Source organism: Osmia bicornis, chromosome 9 (genome assembly GCF_907164935.1).
Source record: "Osmia bicornis bicornis chromosome 9, iOsmBic2.1, whole genome shotgun sequence".
Classification (NCBI taxonomy): Eukaryota; Metazoa; Arthropoda; class Insecta; order Hymenoptera; family Megachilidae; genus Osmia; species Osmia bicornis.
Window position 1 is genome coordinate 578,551 of NC_060224.1, and position 24,760 is coordinate 603,310.

The 24,760-nt window shown below is 30.4% G+C and overlaps 7 protein-coding genes across 15 annotated transcripts; 4 read left to right on the forward strand and 3 right to left on the reverse strand.

The window, feature by feature from the left end:
- Positions 1-279: 279 nt before the first annotated feature.
- Positions 280-3,236, reverse strand: LOC114877453 (uncharacterized protein C3orf18 homolog). 2 transcript variants are annotated; one of them, XM_029190056.2, is made up of 3 exons: positions 1,269-3,236; positions 843-986; positions 280-763 (listed from the first exon to the last, which is right to left on the reverse strand). In XM_029190056.2, exons 1-3 carry the CDS (start codon positions 1,617-1,619, stop codon positions 707-709), a joined length of 552 nt encoding a protein of 183 aa, XP_029045889.1. In that variant the 5' UTR covers positions 1,620-3,236; the 3' UTR covers positions 280-706. The 2 variants fall into 2 exon arrangements, with proteins under 2 accessions (XP_029045889.1, XP_029045888.1); XM_029190055.2 differs by having other exon boundaries at positions 1,263-3,236.
- A 138-nt stretch (positions 3,237-3,374) lies between these two features.
- Positions 3,375-6,662, reverse strand: LOC114877451 (adiponectin receptor protein). Of its 5 annotated transcripts, none has more exons than XM_029190047.2 (8): positions 6,499-6,662; positions 6,012-6,196; positions 5,661-5,935; positions 5,482-5,580; positions 5,237-5,408; positions 4,753-5,150; positions 4,506-4,670; positions 3,375-4,429 (listed from the first exon to the last, which is right to left on the reverse strand). In XM_029190047.2, the coding sequence occupies exons 3-8, from the start codon at positions 5,904-5,906 to the stop codon at positions 4,295-4,297; spliced, it is 1,215 nt and encodes a 404-aa protein (XP_029045880.1). In that variant the 5' UTR covers positions 5,907-5,935; positions 6,012-6,196; positions 6,499-6,662; the 3' UTR covers positions 3,375-4,294. The 5 variants fall into 5 exon arrangements, with proteins under 5 accessions (XP_029045880.1, XP_029045881.1, XP_046143200.1 ...); XM_029190048.2 differs by having other exon boundaries at positions 6,012-6,232; XM_046287244.1 differs by lacking the exon at positions 6,499-6,662 and adding an exon at positions 6,317-6,488 and having other exon boundaries at positions 6,080-6,232.
- A 225-nt stretch (positions 6,663-6,887) lies between these two features.
- Positions 6,888-8,631, forward strand: LOC114877452 (GDP-fucose transporter 1). Its single transcript, XM_029190054.2, has 4 exons — positions 6,888-7,451; positions 7,516-7,720; positions 7,800-7,938; positions 7,998-8,631. The coding sequence occupies exons 1-4, from the start codon at positions 7,387-7,389 to the stop codon at positions 8,585-8,587; spliced, it is 999 nt and encodes a 332-aa protein (XP_029045887.1). The 5' UTR covers positions 6,888-7,386; the 3' UTR covers positions 8,588-8,631.
- On the forward strand, positions 7,632-12,464 carry LOC123988169 (tRNA-dihydrouridine(20a/20b) synthase [NAD(P)+]-like). 4 transcript variants are annotated; one of them, XM_046287246.1, is made up of 5 exons: positions 7,632-7,720; positions 10,741-10,930; positions 11,176-11,312; positions 11,388-11,585; positions 11,647-12,464. In XM_046287246.1, the coding sequence occupies exons 3-5, from the start codon at positions 11,236-11,238 to the stop codon at positions 12,419-12,421; spliced, it is 1,050 nt and encodes a 349-aa protein (XP_046143202.1). In that variant the 5' UTR covers positions 7,632-7,720; positions 10,741-10,930; positions 11,176-11,235; the 3' UTR covers positions 12,422-12,464. The 4 variants fall into 4 exon arrangements, with proteins under 4 accessions (XP_046143202.1, XP_046143203.1, XP_046143201.1 ...); XM_046287245.1 differs by lacking the exon at positions 7,632-7,720 and adding an exon at positions 10,434-10,631; XM_046287247.1 differs by lacking the exon at positions 10,741-10,930 and having other exon boundaries at positions 7,643-7,720.
- LOC114877450 (glutathione hydrolase 7-like) lies at positions 8,635-11,166 on the reverse strand. Its single transcript, XM_029190046.2, has 9 exons — positions 10,950-11,166; positions 10,592-10,758; positions 10,361-10,518; positions 10,222-10,301; positions 9,869-10,141; positions 9,515-9,793; positions 9,379-9,445; positions 9,078-9,311; positions 8,635-9,005 (listed from the first exon to the last, which is right to left on the reverse strand). Exons 1-9 carry the CDS (start codon positions 10,966-10,968, stop codon positions 8,795-8,797), a joined length of 1,488 nt encoding a protein of 495 aa, XP_029045879.2. The 5' UTR covers positions 10,969-11,166; the 3' UTR covers positions 8,635-8,794.
- A 51-nt stretch (positions 12,465-12,515) lies between the features above and the next one.
- LOC114877449 (DNA repair and recombination protein RAD54-like) lies at positions 12,516-15,810 on the forward strand. Its single transcript, XM_029190043.2, has 10 exons — positions 12,516-12,709; positions 12,967-13,176; positions 13,247-13,437; positions 13,507-13,709; positions 13,768-14,210; positions 14,288-14,549; positions 14,630-14,795; positions 14,855-15,260; positions 15,336-15,499; positions 15,562-15,810. The coding sequence occupies exons 1-10, from the start codon at positions 12,707-12,709 to the stop codon at positions 15,752-15,754; spliced, it is 2,241 nt and encodes a 746-aa protein (XP_029045876.1). The 5' UTR covers positions 12,516-12,706; the 3' UTR covers positions 15,755-15,810.
- Positions 15,811-16,601: 791 nt separating this feature from the next.
- On the forward strand, positions 16,602-24,720 carry LOC114877448. Its single transcript, XM_029190040.2, is given in 9 exon segments — positions 16,602-17,799; positions 19,832-20,228; positions 20,312-20,543; positions 20,621-20,787; positions 20,789-20,974; positions 21,051-21,318; positions 21,404-21,729; positions 21,808-22,039; positions 22,183-24,720. Coding segments are annotated over 9 exon segments (3,795 nt in total). The 5' UTR covers positions 16,602-17,755; the 3' UTR covers positions 24,126-24,720.
- Positions 24,721-24,760: the final 40 nt, after the last annotated feature.

The window sequence follows — 24,760 nt, forward strand, 5'->3', positions numbered from 1 at the left end:
GTGTTCCTTTTGCTTCATATTTATTGAACAATGTTCATATTTCATTCTATTGATATATTTTCGGAATAAAAGAAACACCTGTTTACAATGTTAGACACAAAAGGCAAACTTAAGGGTGAATAAAACTTCAGATGACTTAGCACTTAACATTCGATAATTTTTAAATAAGAGTTTCGGTAAAAGATTAATGTTTAATAGAACTTTTCTCTTCTATTTCCCAAGTATTATTTGTTTTTAATCTCATTTACCTTTTTTTTCTAACATCTTGTGCACGTATACTATGATTCAAATTTAAGCACGTAATAAGAACTGTATATTTATTAAAAAAAAACTTATGAACCGTGTACAATCAATATTAATTAGATTATATTAAAGAATATTAAAAGAAAACTTTAGTCATGTTTGTCTCTATGCTTTTCTATTATGAAATATTTATGTCAAGCATAAATGTATTTGTTTAATATCGAAGTAAATGACGTATACTGATACAACATCTGTTGTAAGTCAATTATGACATTTAAATGTACTGCGAAGTATCTTCTATATACAAAACTTTTGAACATGTATTTTATCTTTCAAATTTAAGATATATACAAGTTTTTTTCAAGCATTAAATAAATGTATAAATCTAATAAATATTTGAAGTTTTAATCTGGTAAGTTGCAAGTAATATAAAGTTTTTTAAGAGACTATTATAAATATTTTGTCAACGATTTCCGAAAAGTTCAGCATTTTCTTCTGTGTCCATAGATTGATATCCTTGCTATAAAGAACAATGTTATATTAGAAACATATTTGACATGATAATTGACATTAATAGGACAGTTGATTATTATACGAACGCGTCTTTGATGATTACTGTAACATTCTTCCAATAATTCAGTTTCCCAATCATCTTCTTCTTCTTCTCCAGGGTCAAAGTTATACATTGGCATAAGTCTATGCCTTAAACGTTCTAATTTTCTTTTCCTTGAGATTATTATTACCTTTAAAAATATAATACAATTGTAAACAAAGTACATTTGTATGGTGACAAATGTGTAAAAAGTTAAGAGGAAAATTCATTTCTTCAAAAACAAACTAAGAATCCATAAAACTCTAAACCATAAATTGTAGACTATACTAAAACAAGATAATAATACCTAATGTAGAAATATTTATCCAAGTATTACAATTTGACAAATTTTTATATTTTTTTTTTGTTTCTGAAAATGAAAATTCAAGGAAGATTATAATTTGAGTATAAAAAGTGATATCGCTACCCATACCACAGCTGATAAAACAATAACAAAGACCACTACACCAAGCGGTACAAAAATGTATTCTATTCCATCTGGTGGACCAAATTCATCAAAAGTTTCTGTTGTTGTAGACATATATACATTGGTGCTTGATGTATCAAATAAAACTGATGTACTATTAGGCGATGTTGTTGTGGCTTTAGAAATGTTCCATAACTGTTGAGCATTGCCACTTTCTTCTGTAGAATATATGTATGCTTCGGATGATGTTTCATTGGATATGTTAGTTGCCATAGCAGTTGTGTGATTTTTAATGCTATCAAACATCATCATTGGTGTCACAGAATTTATGACACTTGTTACATTTCCTTTGTTCATTATTACTGATCAGAAAACTGCATTCCATACAATGAAAATCATAATTTTCAAATCTACATTGTTTCATAAAATTTGAAATTTTCAAATTACACAATACGATACGCTTGTTTACTTTTTACTAAAAACTGTAAACATAATGTATAAAAAGTATAACATTAAATACATGTGTTATAATTGCATTAATAACATTGATGCCTTGAAATGTTATGTTTGACGCTATACTGTTTTTGTATGTTTTCAACATACATAACAAACAGATGTATCACTCATCCAAGATTATAACATTAAACAAGATAGATGTTGGATTTATTGATTTGAATTCCGCATTAAATAGATAATTAGACATTTTAAAAAATTTTCGTATTAATGGAAAATTGCTATAAGAGTTTCGTTTTCTGAAAGGTACTGTTATTTTGTATGCTTCTTTTTAAAACTGTTTTAAATTTTATCCTTTTATCATAATAGTATGAAAATGTTTAAATGCAGTTACATGTTTTCGTTCCTTTCATTGAACTATTAAATAAATAACTAATTCGTTTTTAATGCTGCAAATAGACCATAATTCTTTTCGAGACATGATATTCATTCTTTACACAAAACAAATTGAATCGTTTTCTCTTCTCCGGTTTAACATTTTATCTTTTAATGTGAGTTTGCAATCTTTTGCATATACTACACTGTATACAACTGTGTACGAAAGACGTAACAAACTATCGACTATCGACTGTTTCTTATCGAAAGTGTTTATCGATGTCTCGATAAGAGATTTTTACTTGTATCGATTTTTACTCGCATAGATTTAAACATGTTTCAAAAGTAATATGAACAAAATTGTTTAATTAAATTAAATGTTAACAAGTAAAAACACACGATTTTGACGTTCCTTATTTTTGCATTATTACTTTAGGAATATGCGTATACCATTTAATTGCAAAATACGTAAAAAAAGTGGGGACGATATTTTTTATTTGAATCATCGCATAAATATTATATATTAAGGCTTTACGAAGCGGGAACTAAAGTTGACTGACCGGAAATGTTTGATAATTTTTTATAAATATTTTTAATTGTTTCATATGTAATATCGTACAATTCTTTTTATTGTGAATTTTGTAAGAACATATGATACAAGTGTTTTGTACAAAACCTGTATAAAAAAGTTACTTTCAAATTGAAATAATTACACGTGAAATTTGAAATTTATGAATAAAATAATTCTTTCAAAATATTCACCAATAATCTAAGAAAATCGCAATATTTTTAAATTTAAATCCTAACTTGTTATATTAATTTAAATTCAAGAACCAACTTTCCTTACTTTAAATTTATTGTTAATCAACTTATATTTCTTTTTTGCAACTTGGATCACATTTAGAATCTTAACTTCATTTGCGAATGATTTCTGATTGTCATTTATTATATTGAATAATGTTTTCAATATTTTCACAAACGGTACTACAATATTTATTTAGAAAAATATATATTTTGGGAAATTACATAAAGTAGGATCATTGTATTTTACATATGAAATGTATCATTTCCTTCTTTATTAATTTACCAGTATCAAGAATTATTTATGTAAAAAGTTCAACAATATTTCTTTTATATAAGTATTAGAATCCTATAATAATAACAGTAACAACAAAAGTATTTAACATTTTTTTATATTAAAAATCAACAGAACTGCAATGAAATATTATATTAAATGTATATATCATAATAAATATGAATTAATAGAAAAGATCAAAGAAAATGTGTGCGGTAAGAAATTTAATTAACAGAGAGAGACACGAACAATTTTTGAAATGGAAAGTTAAATCGTAAAATTATAATGAAGAAATTTTGAAGATGCACAATTAAAAAACAGAGAAACAACGTTTTACTTTCTGTTGCAAGTGTGATCCAAATGATATTGAATTATTTTTCTTGTTTTTTTTTTTTTTTAGTTCACACAAACATTACAATATATAGTTTTCATTACTTTAACAGTGTTCAAAATATATTACAATTTTTATCGTGCTTATGTCACAAAATCATTTGCATTTATGATAAGTTCCTAAATCTTAATGACCATGTTTTTGTTCGTTGCCATATAGGTATCTGTACTTACAATTTGGGTTGATCAAGTTACAGAACTGCACAAAACATAAATAATAAAATGTGGCATTTATTTCACGCGTAATATATTTGCATTATTACCTAAATTAGGGGGATGTTATTTAAATAAATTATATCAAAAAAAAACAACAACTGTAAATAGTTATATTATTAATTACTTTGTACTTCTGAAACTCTTTTTTGGTAAATATAATAACAAACGTTTGAAACGTTGATCTTATTATTTAATGAAACCTTTCAACTATAGTTTTTATAAATTGAAAATTTACGAAAGTGTAAAAAACTTTAATTAAATCCTGTGAATTTAATCTCTGATTAATCTTAATTATTATGTATATTGTACTTTATCGTGAAATTTTTGTTATGTATCTGTGAATGTTACTTTTAATTATAATGAAATGTAAGAAAAGTCTTATGCCATTCATTTTTCATGATACTGTTTTCCAGCAGTTCTTTTATGGTACAGATCTACCGACACGTAAAGATTTAGGAATCTTTAAGTTTTTATAAATTTATACAAGATAAAATCCAACAATACAATTATGCCCATTGCACAATTAAAAAGCTATCACCTGTGCTGGATTTGTACAATCCCCTATTGTCATTCGATACATAGCCATCTCAGTTATTCCATGATAATGAACAAATGCAGCTGCAATTACTAACACATGAAAGATTTGATGACTCTGAAACTAATATAACAAAATATTGTTATAACTTTATCTTTGCAATAATAGTGTTTGAATAAAAATTATTATATATACTTACCCAAATATCAAACTTGCCAGGGAAAAATCGTTCAGGTACTCTTAATGCATAAAACATTGCACCTAAGATATACAAGCATCCCATTAATATTAACCATCCAAGGGATGCTTGACTAATCGCTTTGAACCACCCTTCTGCAATGGCATAATGAACTGCTGGAATTACCTAGAAAAATTACAATCTTTATAATATAAACTTTCAAACCATAGATGTATATACATGTATATAAATAAAATATACAACTTACTCCGCTAAGACCAAATCCCATAAAGACACCTGCTCTTAATGGTCTGTAACTTGGTTCACCGAATCGTTCCCACAAGGAAACTACAATACTTGTTACACCAAGTATTACTACGACGGACAAATAAATAAGCTTAGGTTGATAGTCACAGTAAAAGCCATAGTAAAGCCATGGTACAAAACTACCCATAATTAGCATAGCTATTCCACAATAATCTAGTTTTGAAAACAACTTTCCGACACATTCGCTATGGCAGTGTACAGTATGAAAGGCAAACGACATTCCTAGACACATAATAGCACCAGCGAAAAATGTACCGAATACCAATTTTTCTTCTAATTGTATTTCTATCGGAGGTTGCGTTATGAAAAATATAGCTATACCAATGAACGCTACGCATCCTATAACAAAATAATACATTATTGTTAAAGAAAACCGATAATTTAATAATACTTGAAACATTTTACGAACGAACGATAGATCGTACCAAGTAAATGAGTCCAAATATTTCCTGTTTCTGTATGAATTCGAAAGATACTTTTAAAACAGGCATAAAATGATGGCAAAGGGGGTCTATGTCCAGCATGTAAGAAATCATTATCTTGCAACCATCTTGGAAGATTTCTAAAGTGACACTGCTTCCATGAAGCTTCCCACACCTTTAAACAACAGTCAAACAATGAATATATATTTTTTAAGCAAAGATAATTCTTATTTGTAAATCATGATTACCTTACGAACAAATTCTTCTGCTTGCTCTGCAGCATTATGTGCTAAGGCACCCAAATCAATTTCATCGCTTAATACACCAGCTTTTAGTACCTCTGTCATCTATAATACAAAGAACAAAAATGTCTAATTAATTTTACATATAAGATCAGTAGAATAAATATTAAAAACAAAACGTATACCTCACAATCCAAAAGATGATCATCTTCAGGAGTGGATGGTAATGGACAACCAACTCCATCTTCTTCCTCTTCCAAGCAACTTGTGTCATCGTCTTCTAATAATTCTTTAACTTCGTGTAAACCTGGTATTTCACTATTTAATAATACACGTTCACTCCATGGAATTCTATGACGAATCTCTGAGTCTGTCATAATATTTTCATTGTTTACTTTGTCTTCCATTATTACATCCTCGTATTGTGACATATTTTGGAATCTTTAATTACTCAGAATTTCTAAAATGTATTAAAAATATAAATATAATAATTGAAATATTAAAAATATTAAACAGATATTAAAAGATTTTATTACCAGCAGTTATTAAATTTCTGCTATAAATTACTTATCATAAATGTGATATACTGTTTAAATTCAATTACCAGAAATACTTTAAAGATTTGCAAAACTTGACAACTGACTCTTTTACCATCATACACTTAACTACATAGATGTAGAACAACTTTAAAGGAATAAGAATCTAAGGTCATCACATTATTCTATAAAAATAAGGTCATCAATTATGATAACATCGACTATAACAAAAAATCAACTATTAATAATATTAACAGTAAAGCTTGTACAGAAAATTTTTTTTACGCATAAATTCTAGATCATACCATATATTCACAAATATTTAAATAATCAAAGATACAATCAGTGTGAAATAAAAGCACTTATACACTGTAAAGATTTTTGAAAAGTGCAGTTTTGTAATAAATGAAGAACCGAAACAGAAGAACAATTCAGCGAGTACAAAGTTCGATTGAACGATCAAATAGAAGACATATTTAATACGCACCCGTATTTATTAATCCTTCAAATTTTTTTACATTTGCACAAAGATAATTTGATATTTACTAGCGATAAATAAATACAATTAATTTAAAACATATGCTGCAAAAGATACGAATTACTTTATATGCGAGTGATAATTTTAGTTGTTCATAGCTACGACAAAAATCGAAAATAGTGGAATACTAGATACCACGTGTCAACATTTATATATCAGTTGTCATCAAAGGACGTTACATATGTACGATATATATATATATAAATATAATATTTATTTTATGGGCATAAGCTTAACTATATATGATATAAATACGAATATTTATCTAACCCAAAGGATATTAATTTAAATTATGTATTTATACTTTACTTCTAATAATATAATTTTTTAATATATTCGTTCATAAATATTTATATAAATATGCTTAATCAGAAATTAAACAAAAGAATATAATTTATAGTATTATCAATGAGAAATTATATATACGTTATTTCTTAAGGAAGGAAATGTGACTGAAATCTATATATATGTGTGTAGTAAGAAATTTACAATACATATAAATACAAATACTCAATTGTGATTTTTGCACTAAATATAATATAATTGCATTTATATAACTGCTATTAAATTTATAATATCATTTTGTTTGTAACCTAACTTAACAAAATTACAAAAAGAACTGATGAAACAATATCTTACTTAATAATTGTAATTCATTTGAAGAAACTTATATAGATTTAAATTATTATGACTAATTGTATACATTTAAGGAATATTAATGTATGACTATATAGAGTGATTTACTTGTATTTATATATATATTTTTGTATTATGTATTAATTAAAAAATGAATTTACTACCAAGTTAACATAATCTGCTAATGACAAAATAATAATAATGTCATCAGAAACTGGAATTTTACCAAAATTCATACATATCACTATTGTGGTTATAGCATATTGGTAAGTTAAAAATAATTATTGTTCTCATACAATAACAGGTTATTTAATGTTTACATTTTTGTAGGATAATTTCTATATTAACAGTTTTTATAAACAAAGCACTTTTATCTAGTAATAGCATAAATTTGGATGCACCTCTTTTTGTGACGTGGTGCCAATGTATAGTAAGTTTAATCATTTGTTCGACTTTAAGTAAATTATCAAAGTGTTTTCCAAGATATATTAAGTTTCCTGAGGGTAATCCATATACTAAGGAAACACTTATTAAAGTAAGTTGTAATATTTATAAAAAAAATAATTATTCATTGTATATAGTTTTTCAATACATAAAGGATTTTGTATTTGTAGATATTACCATTATCCCTTTTATTTACTGGGATGATTGCAACTAACAATTTGTGTTTAAAATATGTTGGTATTGCATTTTATTATGTGGGACGTTCGTTAACAACTGTATTTAATGTTATTTTCACATACCTTATACTTGGTAAGAAATTTGACAAAAAATAAAACAAGTAAATGTAGTAAATTATTATAATTTTATAGGTCAAAGGACTTCCATAAAATGCATTGCATGTTGCATATTTATTGTGACTGGATTTTGGCTTGGAGTAGATCAAGAACATATTGCAGGCTCATTGTCGGTTCTAGGAACAATTTTTGGTATACTTGGATCATTAACACTTTCTTTATATTCCATTCATATGAAACAAGTACTTCCTGCATTAAATCAAAATATTTGGTTACTCTCATATTACAACAACGCGTATAGCGTTATTATATTTCTTCCATTGATGGTAGCTAATGGAGAACACATTACAGTATACAATTATGATAAAATTGGATCATTATTTTTTTGGTCTGCTATGATTGTTGGCGGTATTTGTGGCTTTGCGATCGGTTATGTTACCGCTCTTCAAATAAAAGTAACATCTCCCTTAACGCATAATATCAGTGGAACCGCTAAAGCTTGCGCGCAAACAGTTCTTGCAACTTATTGGTTTAACGAAGAGAAGTCATTCATGTGGTGGCTAAGTAATTTAATTGTGCTTGGTGCAAGTGCAATGTACGCTAGGTTTAGACAACTTAATCTCAGTAAAGAATATAAAGAAGAAAAACAACAATTGAAAGTATGACAAAATATAAAGAAAATTAGGTATATGTATAATACTGTACTGTAATATTTAAAAATTTATTGTATAAATTTGTATAAAATATCTAAGAATTATAAATGAGTTATTTCTATAAAATATTTCAAGTACTTATTGAGATTAATATTGTCTCAATGTTAAAAACAGTCTGTTATTAATTGGACGGAAATAAATATTGTACAAGTAAAATATTTAAAATCTTGATGAAAGACCACCTCCACGGCTATCCGAATGACTCGACATTAAATCTTTCTTTTTAATAATTGCATTCACACTTTTTAATATTAAGTAAGCATCAACATGTGATGGTGGCACAATTAAATTCAACTGATTTCGTATTAAAGTATCTACAGAATGCTTCTGATCATTTTCTACAGCAAGTCCATGCGTTAAAATATAATATCTAAAGAAAAGAAATTCATTCAAGAAATGATGTTTGAGTATCAAAATGTAAAATATAAAATATATATTTTACCTTGGATATTCAATAGCATCAGAAATATTTAACTGACGGATTATAATATTATACAATAATTGTCCTATAATTAATGTATCATCGGTTCCAAACACTCCTCGTAACCCACATATTGCGTTTTCATTATGGAAAATTATTGGAGTGAGCATGGTCAAATTATTATTAGTATCAATTTTATCTAATAAAAATCCAACATTTGATATATTTCCAAGACCAAATGGTGCACTGAGTCCGCTATAAAAAGAATTCAAATTATTAAATTTGTTCGCTAGAATATACAAATTTTATATACGAAACTAACGTTATAATACAAACATATGTATCTTCCCAATCCATTGACATAACTCCAGTATACTTCTCTTCTTCAACTATAATTATCACTATATGAAATTAATACTATAAAATGTATGTAAAATAGATGTTATGATATAACAAACCATTTTGTTTCAATTGTTCTAAAATTGAAGCTGAATGTACCAAAGCCTTAGCTACGTGAACTTGTGTTCCTATTGTTGATGCATTTTCGGTAGTTATTCGAAGGTTCTCCAATGCTTTCATCATTGATTTTAATTGTGATACATTTGAAGGATAATATATTGTATGCTTATAAAAACTTAACTTCTTTGCTAAATATGTATCAGGCTTATAATTTGCTAATTGCACAAGCAAATCTTTGTTAGACAAAAGTTTCTGTGATAATGTTCCATTGTATAACACTGAAAGTTGAACAAATAAGTAATTCTAAATTACAAAATAAATTTTGTTTAATTAACAAAATGAAAGTAATATACCATCAGTGCCATGCTGTGCTATAGCATTTAATGTATCACTAAGATCGTTTAATTTTAGTATATCCCCAGCACTGAGATGTCCATATAAAATTTCATAATTTATATTTCTGGATATTTCGCTCACTAATTCTTTGGATACAACAAATCCTTCTCTGGCTAATATTATGGAAGGTTTAATGATTTCATTCCAAGATAATTTACCTTTTAAGGTATGTGCATGTTCTAATCCCCGTAACAGAGCTGGTATACGTATTCCATTTTGAGCAAAGCTACCTAACACATAGTTAATGTAGGTAATATATGTATAAAGCTTCTACATGCATTTGAAATGTTTGCTTATTTGAAAAATGTACCTTTGATTGTATTGTTTGCAAAGTCAATAATAACTGGATTTGTTTGCTCCTTATGGTTATATATCATAACATAGCCACCTCTAAAATAATAATTACAAGTTAATAAATATCAACAGAATTATGTATGTACACAACTTACCCACCAAGGCCAGTTTTATGTGGAGCTACTACTGTCATACAAATAGTAGCTGCTATAGCTGCATCTACTGCATTACCACCTTTCCTTAAAATTTTAGTACCAATTTGTGAACAGTTTGTATAATCTGTAGCAACTGCACCATGGATAGCAGCTTTATCCTAATATACAATAATATTATAAACAATTACAATATAGTTGATAGACAATAATTTTGAATAAAAATTTATGTACCTGAGGTGTTCCATCAGCATAAAGTATTTGTAGAATTAAGGTTGTTGTGATAGAAATACTCAGTATAGTAAAACAACTTATAATAAATTTTAAACCATCGCCACAATACATATTTAACTTATGCTTGTAACTTTTACCTTTTGTTAAAGGACATTCTTCTGTAGGACCTTTCAAAATGAACACAATTTAATACATTACATTGTATTATGATATACATCTTTTAACAAGTATTGTGTAAAATTTATTAATGTCCATTAATTATAAAATTAGGAGTAAGGTTATATTCAGACATTCTGATTCAACATAACAATGAAAACAAATTGTATACATACATAATAGGTATGTATTTAATACTTACGAGAATTACTGTGACGCATTTTGTATACTTTAATTAATCTAAATCACAAAAAATAAAGTTAATAGCTTTGTTTGATAATATAAAAGCATTCAACATGTCACATGGTTCATTTAACTGTAAATTTGACCTGCTTTTGTATTGTAATATTCATGACTATATATATACAATATTAAGTGCTTATACATGTATTTAGTTTATATTATAATTTAAATTTATTATTGTACAGATTTTGTCTAATAACATAGATATGTCCTGTTTTTTGTAATAAAGCTGAAAACATATCAAAATGTCAATTGATATAGTAGAAATGTTAAAGGAACCAAAAATGGTTAAAGTATGTGCACCAATGGTTAGATATAGTAAGTAAGTAATCAAGATTATGTATTAAATTGTATTTTTTTTTAATGCTTATTTAATGTATAAAAATAATTTTGACAGATTACAGTTTAGAACTTTAGTACGGCGCTACAATTGTGATATATGTTTTACACCCATGATCTTAGCTGACTCGTTTATACAATCTGAAAAAGCCAGGGATAATGAATTTTCAACTACCAAGGAAGATAAGCCAGTAATTGTTCAATTTGCTGCAAAAACTGTATATGATTTTCTTAATGCAGCAGAAATGATTGCCCCGTAAGTTTTAACTAAAACATTAATTTTAAATTTTCATTTAACAAGTTACATTTATTAATAGGTACTGTAATGGTGTTGATTTGAATTGTGGTTGTCCTCAACGTTGGGCACTGAAAGAAGGATATGGAGCAGATTTACTTAAAAAACCAGATCTTGTGAAAGATTTGATATATCAAACAAGAAACAGAATTCCAAATCCTTTTACTGTATCTGTGAAAATACGACTGTTAAAGGATATTCGTAAAACCATTGAATTTTGTCAAATACTTGAAAAGGCAGGAGTCTCATTTCTCACTGTTCATGCTAGAACTCCTGAGATGAGAAACGAATCAATTAATCTAGACAGTTTGAAATTAGTAAGAGATAGTGTGAAACTGCCTCTCATTGCTAATGGAGATATAAAAAATTTAGAGAATGCAAAAAAATTGTACAGAGAAAGTAATTGTGACGCGGTGATGGCTGCAAGAGGCATTTTAACAAATCCAGCTCTTTTTTCTGGACATTCAGTTACACCCCTTACTTGTATACAAGATTGGCTTGACATTACATCAATTATTCCTACACAGTTTCTGTGTTTCCATCATCATCTTGTATTTATGTTAGAAAAACTACTTCCCAAAAAGAGTAGAATATTTTTCAATAATTTACAAAATAAAACAGATGTTCTGGAATTTCTAGACAATACTTATGGTATAAAACCAAGGATTAATTCTGAAACATTTGAACCCATTAAATGTAACTTTAAAATTCCAAGTACTGATTATAATAAATTTATTGCAAATGATGAAGATGATTTAAGTACAAATTTCTTGGGAAATATATTTGTAGAATTATAATTTAATTTACTTGTATTTTTAAATAAATTTTTAATAAATAAGATTGAACCTGCTTTAAATTATAGACGATAGATTGCGCTGGAATCTAAACGCAATAAAGTGTGGTATTTCATAACCGCGAAAGTTCTAAAGTTCGTTACTATTGACTTTGCACTAACAAGAAAAGTAATGTTAATACAATAAATAAATGGAATATAAACAGCAGTAAACAGTAACTTTTATCATTTTGCTAGGAAGAGATGAAGAATCTTGAATTGAGATTACATTTCAGGATACTAATACAAGATGGTAATGATTCATGAAATTCATTATAAACCTTTTTTATTGTATAAATTTTACTGAAAAATTAAATGTAGTGTGTTTAAAAAATTATAATAGTCATCTTTATAAATGTAATTGCGGTATGTTTTTGATTTCCAAAACATTTCTTATATTTACAAGTGAGTAAATTTATAATGGTAACATGATTGTTATTATTATCATTTTTCTGACTGTTATCATTAACTTTGATAAATGTTAATTTTGTATTTATTGTTACATCTAAGATTCGATCATTGGCTCCTAGTCAGAAAGGCAAACGTCCACTTTTGTCTGATATATCCAACAATGTAACCTTGTCTCCGGTTGTGTCACCAATACATCATGTAAAAAAGAGAGTTTGCCGTAATGTCAAAGATGTACAAATACCAGAATATAAAGCACTTACTCTTTCAACTGATAATATTCAAGCGACGCAAGAAGTAATTTCTGAACATGTAAGTACTCATTATTTATTGTATCATTTTGGATAAATTTATAATGGTGAAATAAACATTGAATTTATAGGAAGAAAGGGTAAAAAAACTGCTGAGTAAACCATTCAAAATACCAATTCCTGGATATCAGCTCTCAGGTCGTACTTTGGGAACACGTTTATCAGGTCCACGTAGACCTTTACATGATCCTGAAGAAGCTAATGCACTTATCGTCTATTCACCACCCGAAATATCTGAACATGATAGACTTAAATTAGACCAGTGAGTATAAAATGTTCAAAATCTTGTGTATATTATGAATATAATATATATGTATATGTATGTTTGTAGATCGAAGCAACTTGTGCATGTGGTAGTAGATCCTTTATTATGTAATATTTTAAGACCGCATCAGCGAGAAGGTGTAAAGTTTATGTACGAATGCGTAACAGGACAACGAATAGAAGGTGCTTACGGATGTATTATGGCGGATGAAATGGGTCTTGGAAAGACTTTACAATGTATAACACTCATGTGGACTTTATTAAAACAAGGTAAATTAATCTTACTATAAACACAGTTTTCGGATACTAAATTAATTATATTTTAAAGGACCTGAAGCTAAACCACTTATAGACAAGGCAATTATTGTTGCTCCCAGTTCGTTAGTTAAAAATTGGTACAATGAAATATTTAAGTGGTTGAAAAACAGAGTTCAGCCATTAGCCATCGATGGTGGAAGCAAAACGGATATCGATGCAAAACTTACAGGTTTTATGAAAACTTATGGTCGCAGATGTATAAATCCTATATTAATAATTAGCTATGAAACTTTTCGCTTACACTCGCATGTCCTTCATCAAGACGAAGTTGGACTCGTGTTATGTGACGAAGGTCATCGTCTGAAAAATTCTGAAAATCAAACGTATCAAGCACTTATAAATTTGAAAGCTAAAAGAAGAGTACTACTTAGCGGAACGCCTATACAAAATGATCTCTTAGAATACTTCTCTCTTGTACATTTTGTTAATCAAGGATTATTAGGAACTGCGCAAGTATGTTTTTAGAAAATTAAAGAATATTTTTGACAGAAGAAATATTTCATATTAATGTTAAAAAATTATTATAACAGGAATTTCGAAAAAAATTTGAAATACCGATTTTACGTGGTCAAGATGCAGGCGCAACAGATACTGAACGCAAACTTGCCCAAGAACGATTAACAGAATTAGTGACTATCGTTAATAAGTGTCTGATTAGACGTACCAGTGCTTTACTTTCCAAATACTTACCTTTAAAATACGAGTTGGTCGTTTGCATAAAAATGGGAAAATTGCAAACTGATCTTTACAAAAATTTTATACAAAGCGATAGCATAAAAAAATCAATGGAAGGTTTGTTATATATGAATGGTTTTTACCCGTCAAGAAAAATTGTCAATTTTAAATAATTTGTGTTTATCCTTCTTTTGTAGAAAACCCAGAGAATCCTAAAAAAGGAAAAAGTCTTTCTGCACTTTCAGCCATTACACTTTTGAAAAAGCTATGCAATCATCCAGATTTAGTTTATGATAAAATACTGCAACAATGTGAAGGATTTGAGAATGCAGCAAAATTAATGCCATCAAATTACAGTACTAAGTATGTAATATCAAGATTGATTATTATAACAAAAAATCATTCGATAAATTTATTTTCAGGGACATTTTACCTGAGTTATCCGGCAAATTAATGGTATTAGATTGTCTCTTGGCATCCATTAAAACGACAACAAAAGACAAAATTGTATTGGTATCTAATTACACGCAAACTCTAGATTTGTTTGAGAAACTATGTCACAAACGGTGTTACAATTACGTTAGACTCGATGGCACAATGACTATTAAAAAGAGAGCGAAAGTAGTTGAAAAATTTAATGACGAGAACAGCAATGATTTTATTTTCATGCTTAGTTCGAAAGCTGGTGGTTGTGGTTTAAATCTTATCGGTGCAAATCGTCTTGTCATGTTTGATCCTGACTGGAATCCTGCGAATGATGATCAAGCTATGGCTAGGGTTTGGAGAGATGGTCAAAAAAAGCCATGTTTCGTGTATCGCTTTCTTTGCGTATGTTATAACATTTTTCAAATAGTTCTTCAGAATTATCATGTATTTATGCATTTATTTTGATATACATTGTAGACCGGTACTATTGAGGAAAAGATTTTCCAAAGACAGGCACATAAAAAAGCATTAAGTTCAACGGTTGTTGATCAAGAAGAAGACGTTGCAAGACATTTTACGTTAAACGATTTGAGAGATTTGTTTAAATTAGAAGAAAATACTATTTCAGATACTCATGCTAAGTAAGTTGAAAAGTATAAATATTTATAATTTCACGTAATAAATATTTTGTTATCTTTTACAGATTTAAATGTAAGAGGTGTGTTAATGGTGTAGAAGTAAAAGGACCACCCCCGCAGTCAGACTGTAATTCAGATTTATCAGATTGGAGGCACGCTAATAATCCACGAAATTTGCCAGATTTGTCTTTACGGCAATGCTGGTCTAGCGGAATTTCATTTGTTTTTCATCATCGCTCGCACGAACAAGTAAAATAAGTGTTTATCAGGTATTCACCTGCATTGTAATAAAGAAACTATATTTTCTACTGCAACATGCTGTTATCTAGAATTTATTCTAGAGTTATATTAGGATTCAGTGTAATATCAGTGTAATTAAAGAAGTGTCCATTTAATAATAATGATAATGTTTATATTATTTTGTACAGAGTAGCAAGTGTAAGTGAATAATTGTAGTAATTGTACAAAATTTGCAGAATAACAGAAGTGCGTAAAATGAATGTTTATTTTGATAATTTTCTAGATGTATGTGATACACAGTTACTATTTATTGCAAAATATTATTATATAAATATAAATGTGTTTCATCGTTGAAAATAAAAACCCTATAAATGTAAAATAAGAATAACTTTTATACCTTGAAACAGAGAGTTTCATTTTGAAATATAAAAAGAATGTTCAATTGTTTTTGTATTTCTTGTTACGAATAATTGCACGTGTATGTGCAAAAACATGAAATTGAGTAAATTCCTAAAAATAATGTGTATGTGAGTAAGGAAGCGAGGAAGGAAGGAAATTCTGAAGGGCAATGTTTTCAATACGAGTAATAAATATTCGAAAGCTTGCTTTCAGACGAGTTGTGCGTAGAAAACGAAGGGTCAACCAAGAGGCTTCAGGAATTTGCTCCACATAAACAGAAGCAATGAAGAAAAGTGGGGAAGCAAGAGGAAATTAGAGTGGGGGAATGCAAATAATGGAAGAGAGAACACGTGATCATTCAATTCGGCCTCTGATTGGTGGATACGGAGTAGCTTTGCTTTTCCTCCTAAACCCGTTGCTGTTCGCTCGCCCTTCTTCCGAGGTTTCGTGCAGCTGCCCGCTCAGAATAGTTCCAGATGTGGCCATGTTTAGTTTGATCTTTGAAGTTTTCGCTCATCGTCTCATAACTGATACATTTTTATACAATCTGCTGACATAGTAATACGCTCTGTCCGACCATCGTACTTTTCGCCTGCTTGCGACTAGTCTCGTTCATATAATACATATGTTCTTCTTTTGGCTGAGATAAAAATCTCTAACGCGGAAGTACACGAGATACGTAAACGCTGTCATCCATTCAGGAGACAGGAATCGCGGAGTCCGTGAATTTCTATTCGATAATTTAATATCGTCAGTAACCAGACCCGTGTCTGATTGATTCATAGTTTCAAAGAAAATTAATTTGTCGCTCCCTTTCTCTCTCTTTTCCGATAACTTAATAAAACAAAAAGAGAGAGCCGTTATCGAATTTACGAAGTCGGGAATCGTCAAAGTGGAAAGGCTACGCTTTATACATTCTTCCAGTCTTCGGTTGTATTATTCGGAGAAAAACGACTTTTCCTTTCTTTTTCGTTACAAAAGTTACAAGAAACGTACGCGTATTTAATTTTCTCATATTTAATTAAATTATACGGAGAGAAACTAAAACGCCCACAAGCTTATCGTTGGTCAGCCATATGCCACGTCAAGCCAGAATGACGTTGCAGTGGTAAGATCGCGCCATTGAACGAAATTACAATAGCCCAAGAAAGGAGAAGCTATACAAGTGAAATACGTACTTCACCGAATGTAAAAGTGCAATAATACTATAATAACTGGATAAAATAAAACAAATAAGGCTTTAGTACAGAATAGCTTATTGTGTTAAGGCGAGAAGAATATTCGAGAGAAAAAAAAAACAGGGGCGTAGCCAAGCTGCAAAAAAAAAAGGCGAAAAACGTTAATATAAATCTGATACACATTTTGGTTGTGGCGGCAGGCGCACGCGCGCGCACAAGAAAGAGAAAGAGAAACGGAGAGACACGAAACATATTCATTCTGTAGGCTAATTTGTGCTCAATAACGAGTATTTTGAAAATTTTCAAATGCTAGAATTCAGGCACGCGATTATTTCGCAAGCAAAGAACCATCGAGTGTGGTCGCGTCAATCGATCGAATGATCATCGTCGGGCCACAGTGCTATATCATACGGTACAAAACACGATCGATCGGGACAAAACAATGGCATTAGAGAGTGTTTCCGCGGCTGAGACTCTAATCCAAAGGTTTGCCTCCACATTTTTTATTCACCAAACAAAACAGTCGAAATTTTATGGCTGTGACTACCACTCACGATTACACGTTCATCCCCTCTCCGGAAGCTCCGTGCTGTCCCCCGCTTTACATATGATATACATACATAAGTATATTTAGTGGCACCGTGGAAAAAAACGTACCCAATTACACTCTTTGGGTACAATCTAACTTTTTTTCTTTACGATTCTTCTTTGCTCTGAAATAGTTAATTATATTCATATGTATCTACTATAATATTACAAGATTATTTTCATGTTCAAGTGCTTTGACCTATTTGTAGGATTCAAGGTCATTTTTATAATGAACGTAAAGTATTTTCCTTTTTTTCTTTTCGTTTATAACTTTCCATAAATATAATTTAAATGAAATTCCAGGATATAAATTATATATTTATATAATAATAATATTTTTTTGCTATGAGCATTGAAGAATTAAATTGATTTCGGACAGCAAGAATTGTGAAATGAGAAAAAACATGCACGAGAACTTCGGGGAGTAAGACATTCCTATATACATATACATTCCCGGTTTCGTATACGACATATTTACACACCACTTAACAGACTATCCATATATGCTGCTACATGGTAGTATGTCGTAATGTACATACATACATGTGTAATACATACATATGTATGCACGTGAATGAACGAGACAAACGGGGGTTCTCCACACGAAGAAATTTTCGACGCTACTGTATCAAAAAAAAATACATTATATGTTACACGCACTGTGCGACAATGCTGTAACGATGACAAATTATGCTACAAAATAATGTGATTTTATATGTTGATCCGATGCTATTATGTTGATGATGATGAATTTATGATAGTTATGATAATGATGCTAATGATGAACACAATTTGTGGGTAAGGCAATTCTAACTTATATTTATTTTCCTGTATTATGATGTGCAGATGATGCATTTTGCTGTGCTACATTTAACAAATTTTTAGCGCCTGCAATAATTTATTAGTTACTGTTTTTTTCTTATTCATTTTAAAGGTGGGAATGGTTATACGCTTTTATACGAATTTCCTTTCTCTATAATATTACGCTTTTACATTGTGCGATTAAACGTACAAAACAATTTCTGGTGAAATAATTCTTTCACAATCGATCCAATGAAAAAGCAATTATATTAATAGAGAACATGATTATTTTAAGCATATACACGATGTTGACTATATGTATATATACATATATATATCTCAAAGTTGCATCGATCGAGGCCTACTGTGCTACATGTGTAGGTTCCCGAAGTAAGCTAATGTTTTTAGGTCAAGTAGTACGGAGGAACTCCTTTCAGCTATACTCTGCTCGACCAAAGTTCGATGTTCCTTCGTTCAACGTAGAGACCTATGATTGATAATGCCCTTGATAACTCCTATGAGCATAGCCGAATTTTTCTATGAAAACTTTTTCCATTAGTTTAATGAAGCAATGCATCTTGCGGTTTTTCTCTCATTATAAATGATGATGATGATGATGATGATGATGATGATGATCATGATGATGATGATGATGATGCTGCTGCTGCTGATGATGTAGATGATGATTAGGGGATAGAAATAAAAAAAACATTTTTAACTTTTATAGATCAAATGAATAAAAAAATTAATTATAAAAAGTATACGAAACTTCTGATAATAAACATTTAGAAATTTATAAAATTTTATATAATTTAATTTATTCTTTTTTTTTTTAATTGAAGTTAAGATTTTATAATATAAAATTATTATAAAATAAAATCTCTACCTCTTACTTTTAAAATACCTTTTGTCATATTTTTTACATTACATGACAAAATCAGTCTATAAAAATATGACTATCAAATAGCTGTAAAAGTTCAAGTAAAACATTTGTCATCGTTATAAACATTGAATCTTCTACCCTGATGTATCTGTGAAAACAGTTACATAATACTATATCCAAAAATGTGATACTTAATTTTTCTTGTAGCACTTTCTAGATAGTAATGTGTTTGTAATGTATGCGTAGCACCAATGATGATGATCTAGAGGATGGAGAGATTCCATCTGATGAAGATGATGAGCCTACACCACCACCACCGCTACCACCACCACTACCACCACTAAATGATGATGCGACTAAAAATTCATCAAAAACAGATTCATCAAAAAATAAAACTTTTGATTCAAAGTTTAGTAAAAATAAGAAATCAAGTGTTCAAGGAAGTAGTAAGCATGATAGGTTTTTGAAATACAAAAGCCCAACTGAGGATTGGGCTGGGGATGTTGAGAAAGCAATTAGAGCAGCCTTAGAAGAAGATAGTAGTAGAAGCCAAGACTCAAAGTCTAAAAGTAAAAATACCAGAAGTAAGAGTAGGAAAAGAATACGCGATGAAAGGGAAGAAGATCGTAATAAGGATCAGAAGGTTAAAAAATTTCTAATTTATTAAATATACCTGATTATAATATGATGTATTTAACAGATTTACTTAATATATTTGATTTACAGAGACGAAAAGTAAGCGATGATGAAAATATTAACGAAGATGAAGATGAAATGTTATTTGTTAGAGGTGCTTCACCTGTTAGAAAAGATTCTCAAGAGAATAGTTCTCCAAGACATACAAATGAACATGAAAATTTTGATAGCAATTCAGATTATGATGAGAGGCCTAGTGTAAATCGACATAGGGATAATGATAACAAGCGTAGCAATACAAGAGGAGGTGGAGGTGGAGGAGGTACATGATAAAATATTAACTAATATACTTTTACTCTTAATATATAATATCCGAAAACAATAATTTTATGGTAATAGGACGCAGAGGTGGTAAAAATGAACGTGGAGGTAAAAATAAAACTCGAGGTCAAATGCGAAACGATAGAAATGGACGACGGAATCAGAACAATGATCACAATCAAGATCCGGACGCTATTTGTGTTTATTACATGCAAGGAAAATGTCATAGAGGAGATGATTGCCCTTTTTTCGCATAATGCTTTACCCCCTAGGAAAATGGAACTATGCAAATTTTATTTAATGGATTGCTGTGCAAAAAGAGACAAATGTCTTTACATGCATCATGATTTTCCATGTAAATTTTTTCATACAGGATTGAAATGTAATCAAGGAGAAAATTGTAAATTTTCCCATCAACCTTTAAACGAACAGGTTATTATAATGTTTATAAAGTTTGAAGTTTGCTAAAACTTTAATTAATGGTCACAAAATCCACTGTCCGTTTTAGGTGAAAGGAATTTTATTAAAACATTTAGAAACAGCACCAAAGGAAATTCTTGGAGATTTTCCACGTTTAAGTAGGGAAGGAGCAATGTTAATGATAAATAAGACAGCAAGAACATTAGCACAGGGTCAGGAAGTAACGAATCAAAAGATTCCAAGTCTTTTTGACTTAAATGTACCTGCACCACCTACTACTACCATTACCACCGCCATTACCACCACCACCACCACCACCAGTACCACAGAAAAGAATAATGAAAAAGAAGAAAAAGGTAACAATATGATTATGTGTATTTTTTAGAAAGATTTGAAATCACAAATATATGTTAGTAATAAATACAAAATTTTTATATACAGACGAGCAAACGTCTCAACATAAAAATATTAGAGAAAGAAAACCATCTGGCAAAAAGACTCGATGGGGTTCCGACGAGGATAGAGTTCCATATGAACAAATCATGTTATTGCAATCAGCCAATGAGTTTGGTTTACAACTTCCTAATGCTGCATTGGGTTTAGCAACTCAACAGCAGTTACAGCAAAAATCAGTGATATCGCAATCCATGCCAAACATGGATTTCTATACTGAGAATAGTAATTCTGAACCAAATAAAACTATAAACAAAGTACGAGACAGAGAAGACTTTACAAAAGACGTAGAAGAGGATGAAATTTTGGAACAGGTATAATAGCAATTATATTTTTCAGCTCGTTAAAAATTATAGTATTATATATTTTATTTTTGTTGTTGTAACTCTTAGGCAAAAAAGAAAGGTACTTCGATACTTGAAAATTCGAAGGATGTAGATTTAAGGCAGCTGTTAAAAGCTTCGAAGAAACCACCACCTGTTGTTAGTATAGCTGACGAGGTAGCAAATCTTACTAAATCGAAATTTGATGAAGAAAGTGATCAAGATGAAGAAACGGATCTTGTTATAGAAATGCCAACCGAAGAAGAGGATAAATCGAAAGATAAGGGCACAGATCAAGAAGGTAGAGTTACTTTCCTCTATTATAATAATTTAAGTAATTTATACTTATATTATGGGAGGGGCTGTTGGCGTAAGATAGGAACCAGCGTGGACCTGGACCCCTTACCATTTTAAGATTTTAAAATGAAACTGTTTAAATTACAGAAACAAATACAATTAATGACGAAGTTAACAATCAAGATAGCCTTTTATCTCGTACAGAAGAACAGGAAGTACCGGCTCACTTACCAAAAAAGGCTCAAGAATTATTTATGCGTATTCAACAGCAACAGAGAGCAGCTCAAGACAGCTTTAAAAATATTGAAAATGAATGCTCTTCAAGTAATACAGATCAAATTCTGGAAGACTGGTATTCAGACGACGAGGACGACGATGACGATGACGAAGGTGGAAATTTAACGATAGTACTTTCTAATAAAGATAATCCAAAAGAAGAAAATGAATGTGCAGAGAAAACACAGAACACGGTGATTAAAGAAGAATGTCGGTCTACGACGTCTGCGCCTGCTATACCTCAGCCAGCTGCTATCGTGGACAAACTTGGAGATTTAAGTAAAATTGACATCAGTGCTGAGGTGTCAAAATTATTATCTTCGCTTAAAGCGCATAGTTCAACAAGCGGTAAAGGCAGTCAACAAGCCTTTAATGCGAAGGATTATCCTTCAAAAATGAAATCTACCTCTCCTGATAGAATATCATCGGATGAGTCCAATACTCATGATAAAATGTGTATTCCTGCTACGTTTAATGCTTCGAATCAGCTGTCGAAAATTGAAAATGAAACATCGAGTCCGCATTCTTCCCCTGGGCCAAGTACCACGTCTATATCCAGAGATCCTCGCATGTCCAGAGATCCCAGACAACGCAGGGATGAACAGAAATCAAACAGTCCTAGTCGGATAGAAAGTAAAAAGGAATCTAAGCATCTCAGATTAGAAACAAGTATTTACAGTTCTGGTATTACCGCGAGTGATACAAATATGGACACTGATCTTCGAACTAAAACTGATCAAGATCTCCGAAGAAAAGATATGGATTTCAGGCAACAATTTCAGACAAGCTTCGGAGATACGGATCTACGAGTTGTCGGTGCAGGATTTACAGATGCATCGACAAAATCAGATGTTGATTTGCGACAAATGTTAAGTTTACCATTTAAACCTGCACCATCTCACGTACCTTGCACAGAAATAGATGCGAGTATATCTTCGCACTCTCCTATGACGTACAAGGTATACGTTGTCGACATACCAAGGCCCGATTACACGGGTCTTAAACTGACGAAAAATGATGCTCAAGTGAAATATGATCCACGTTTGAGAAAAATCTTTAGAATAGGTAAAATTGAATTAGCCGATTCCCCGATGTCTCCGCCGCCGGTTAAACCAGACACTCCGAAGTCACCGCCCCAGGTTCGATCTGACCCGCGACGAAAAGCTCTCGAGGCTTCCAATTTAGCTCCTCAGAATATCAATGCTTCCATAATGAAAAATGTCCAACAGCAATCACCGTTGGAAATGTCAAATATGGGGATGGGTCCTGGTGGGATGTCTGTACCTCAGGGTATGCCTGGCTCGCAAAGTATGCAAGGTGGGCAGAGTATAATCCATATGGGTCCTAATCCAATGCTTGGAAATATGGGTCCGATGGGTCCTATGATGAATACACCTATGGGTCCTCAAAATATGCCACCGATGAGTATGGCAGGAATGTCTAACATGCCTCCAGGAATGGCTATTAACGGGCCAGTTGTACCTCAGGGTCAAATGAATTTTGATCCACGTTTTAACGTCCAACGTAATAATGGTGCTGGACTTTTGGGTCCAGCACCTGGTGTAGGCTTTGGACCGGATGTTAATCCTTCGTACGATGGTGCACCAACTTATCCGAGTGGTAATTTTAATAACTTTGGCCCTGGTCCTGGCCCGGTACCTCCAGATTCTAACATGATGGGATTCAGTCCGAACGGTCCAAATCCAAACTTTGGTATGGATGGTCCTGAGTGGAGTGGAACTAATCAGAATAGACGTGGTGGTAAAATTAGACGACGAAATCGTAATAGGACCAATATTGTGACTAATAATTAATTGAAATAAGCAATTTTTGAGTAGGTACGTTAAGTGGAAGTACCTGGTGATAATTCTCATTCTAATTTAAATTTGTACAGCATGCATTGATATAATGCATTCATTTCTGCGGTCCAGATTCATTGATTTTTGATCGTGTCAATTGTACATGGTGTCAAATGCTCGCTAGTGATTAAATAGTTAATTAGAATTTTAAGGTATTAAACAAATACTAAAAAATTGTACATGGATACACACACACGTTTTCAAGCATTTCTTATATAAAACAATACATACCAAATGAATGGTGTGAATAATGCTCATAAACACGTGACGTTCTATATTTTATTTAAAAAATATAAAGCATATTCTACATGAAAAGTATATACAAAATACATTTATTATTCTATAGGTAATTGCAAAATGAAATTTTCTGTGAGAAAACACGTATCTGTATATATTGAATACCTTTAAATTCATTCGAAAAGACATTTAATACATAAGATATATACGATAAATGAAAATCATTTAATTATATTGATTGATTTATATCTTTTTTTATGTCTTCCATGTATAAATACGTGACACAAATATATATGTATATGATTCATGTGTACGCGGTAGTTTTGGCTTTTAGAACAGATGTATAGATTTTA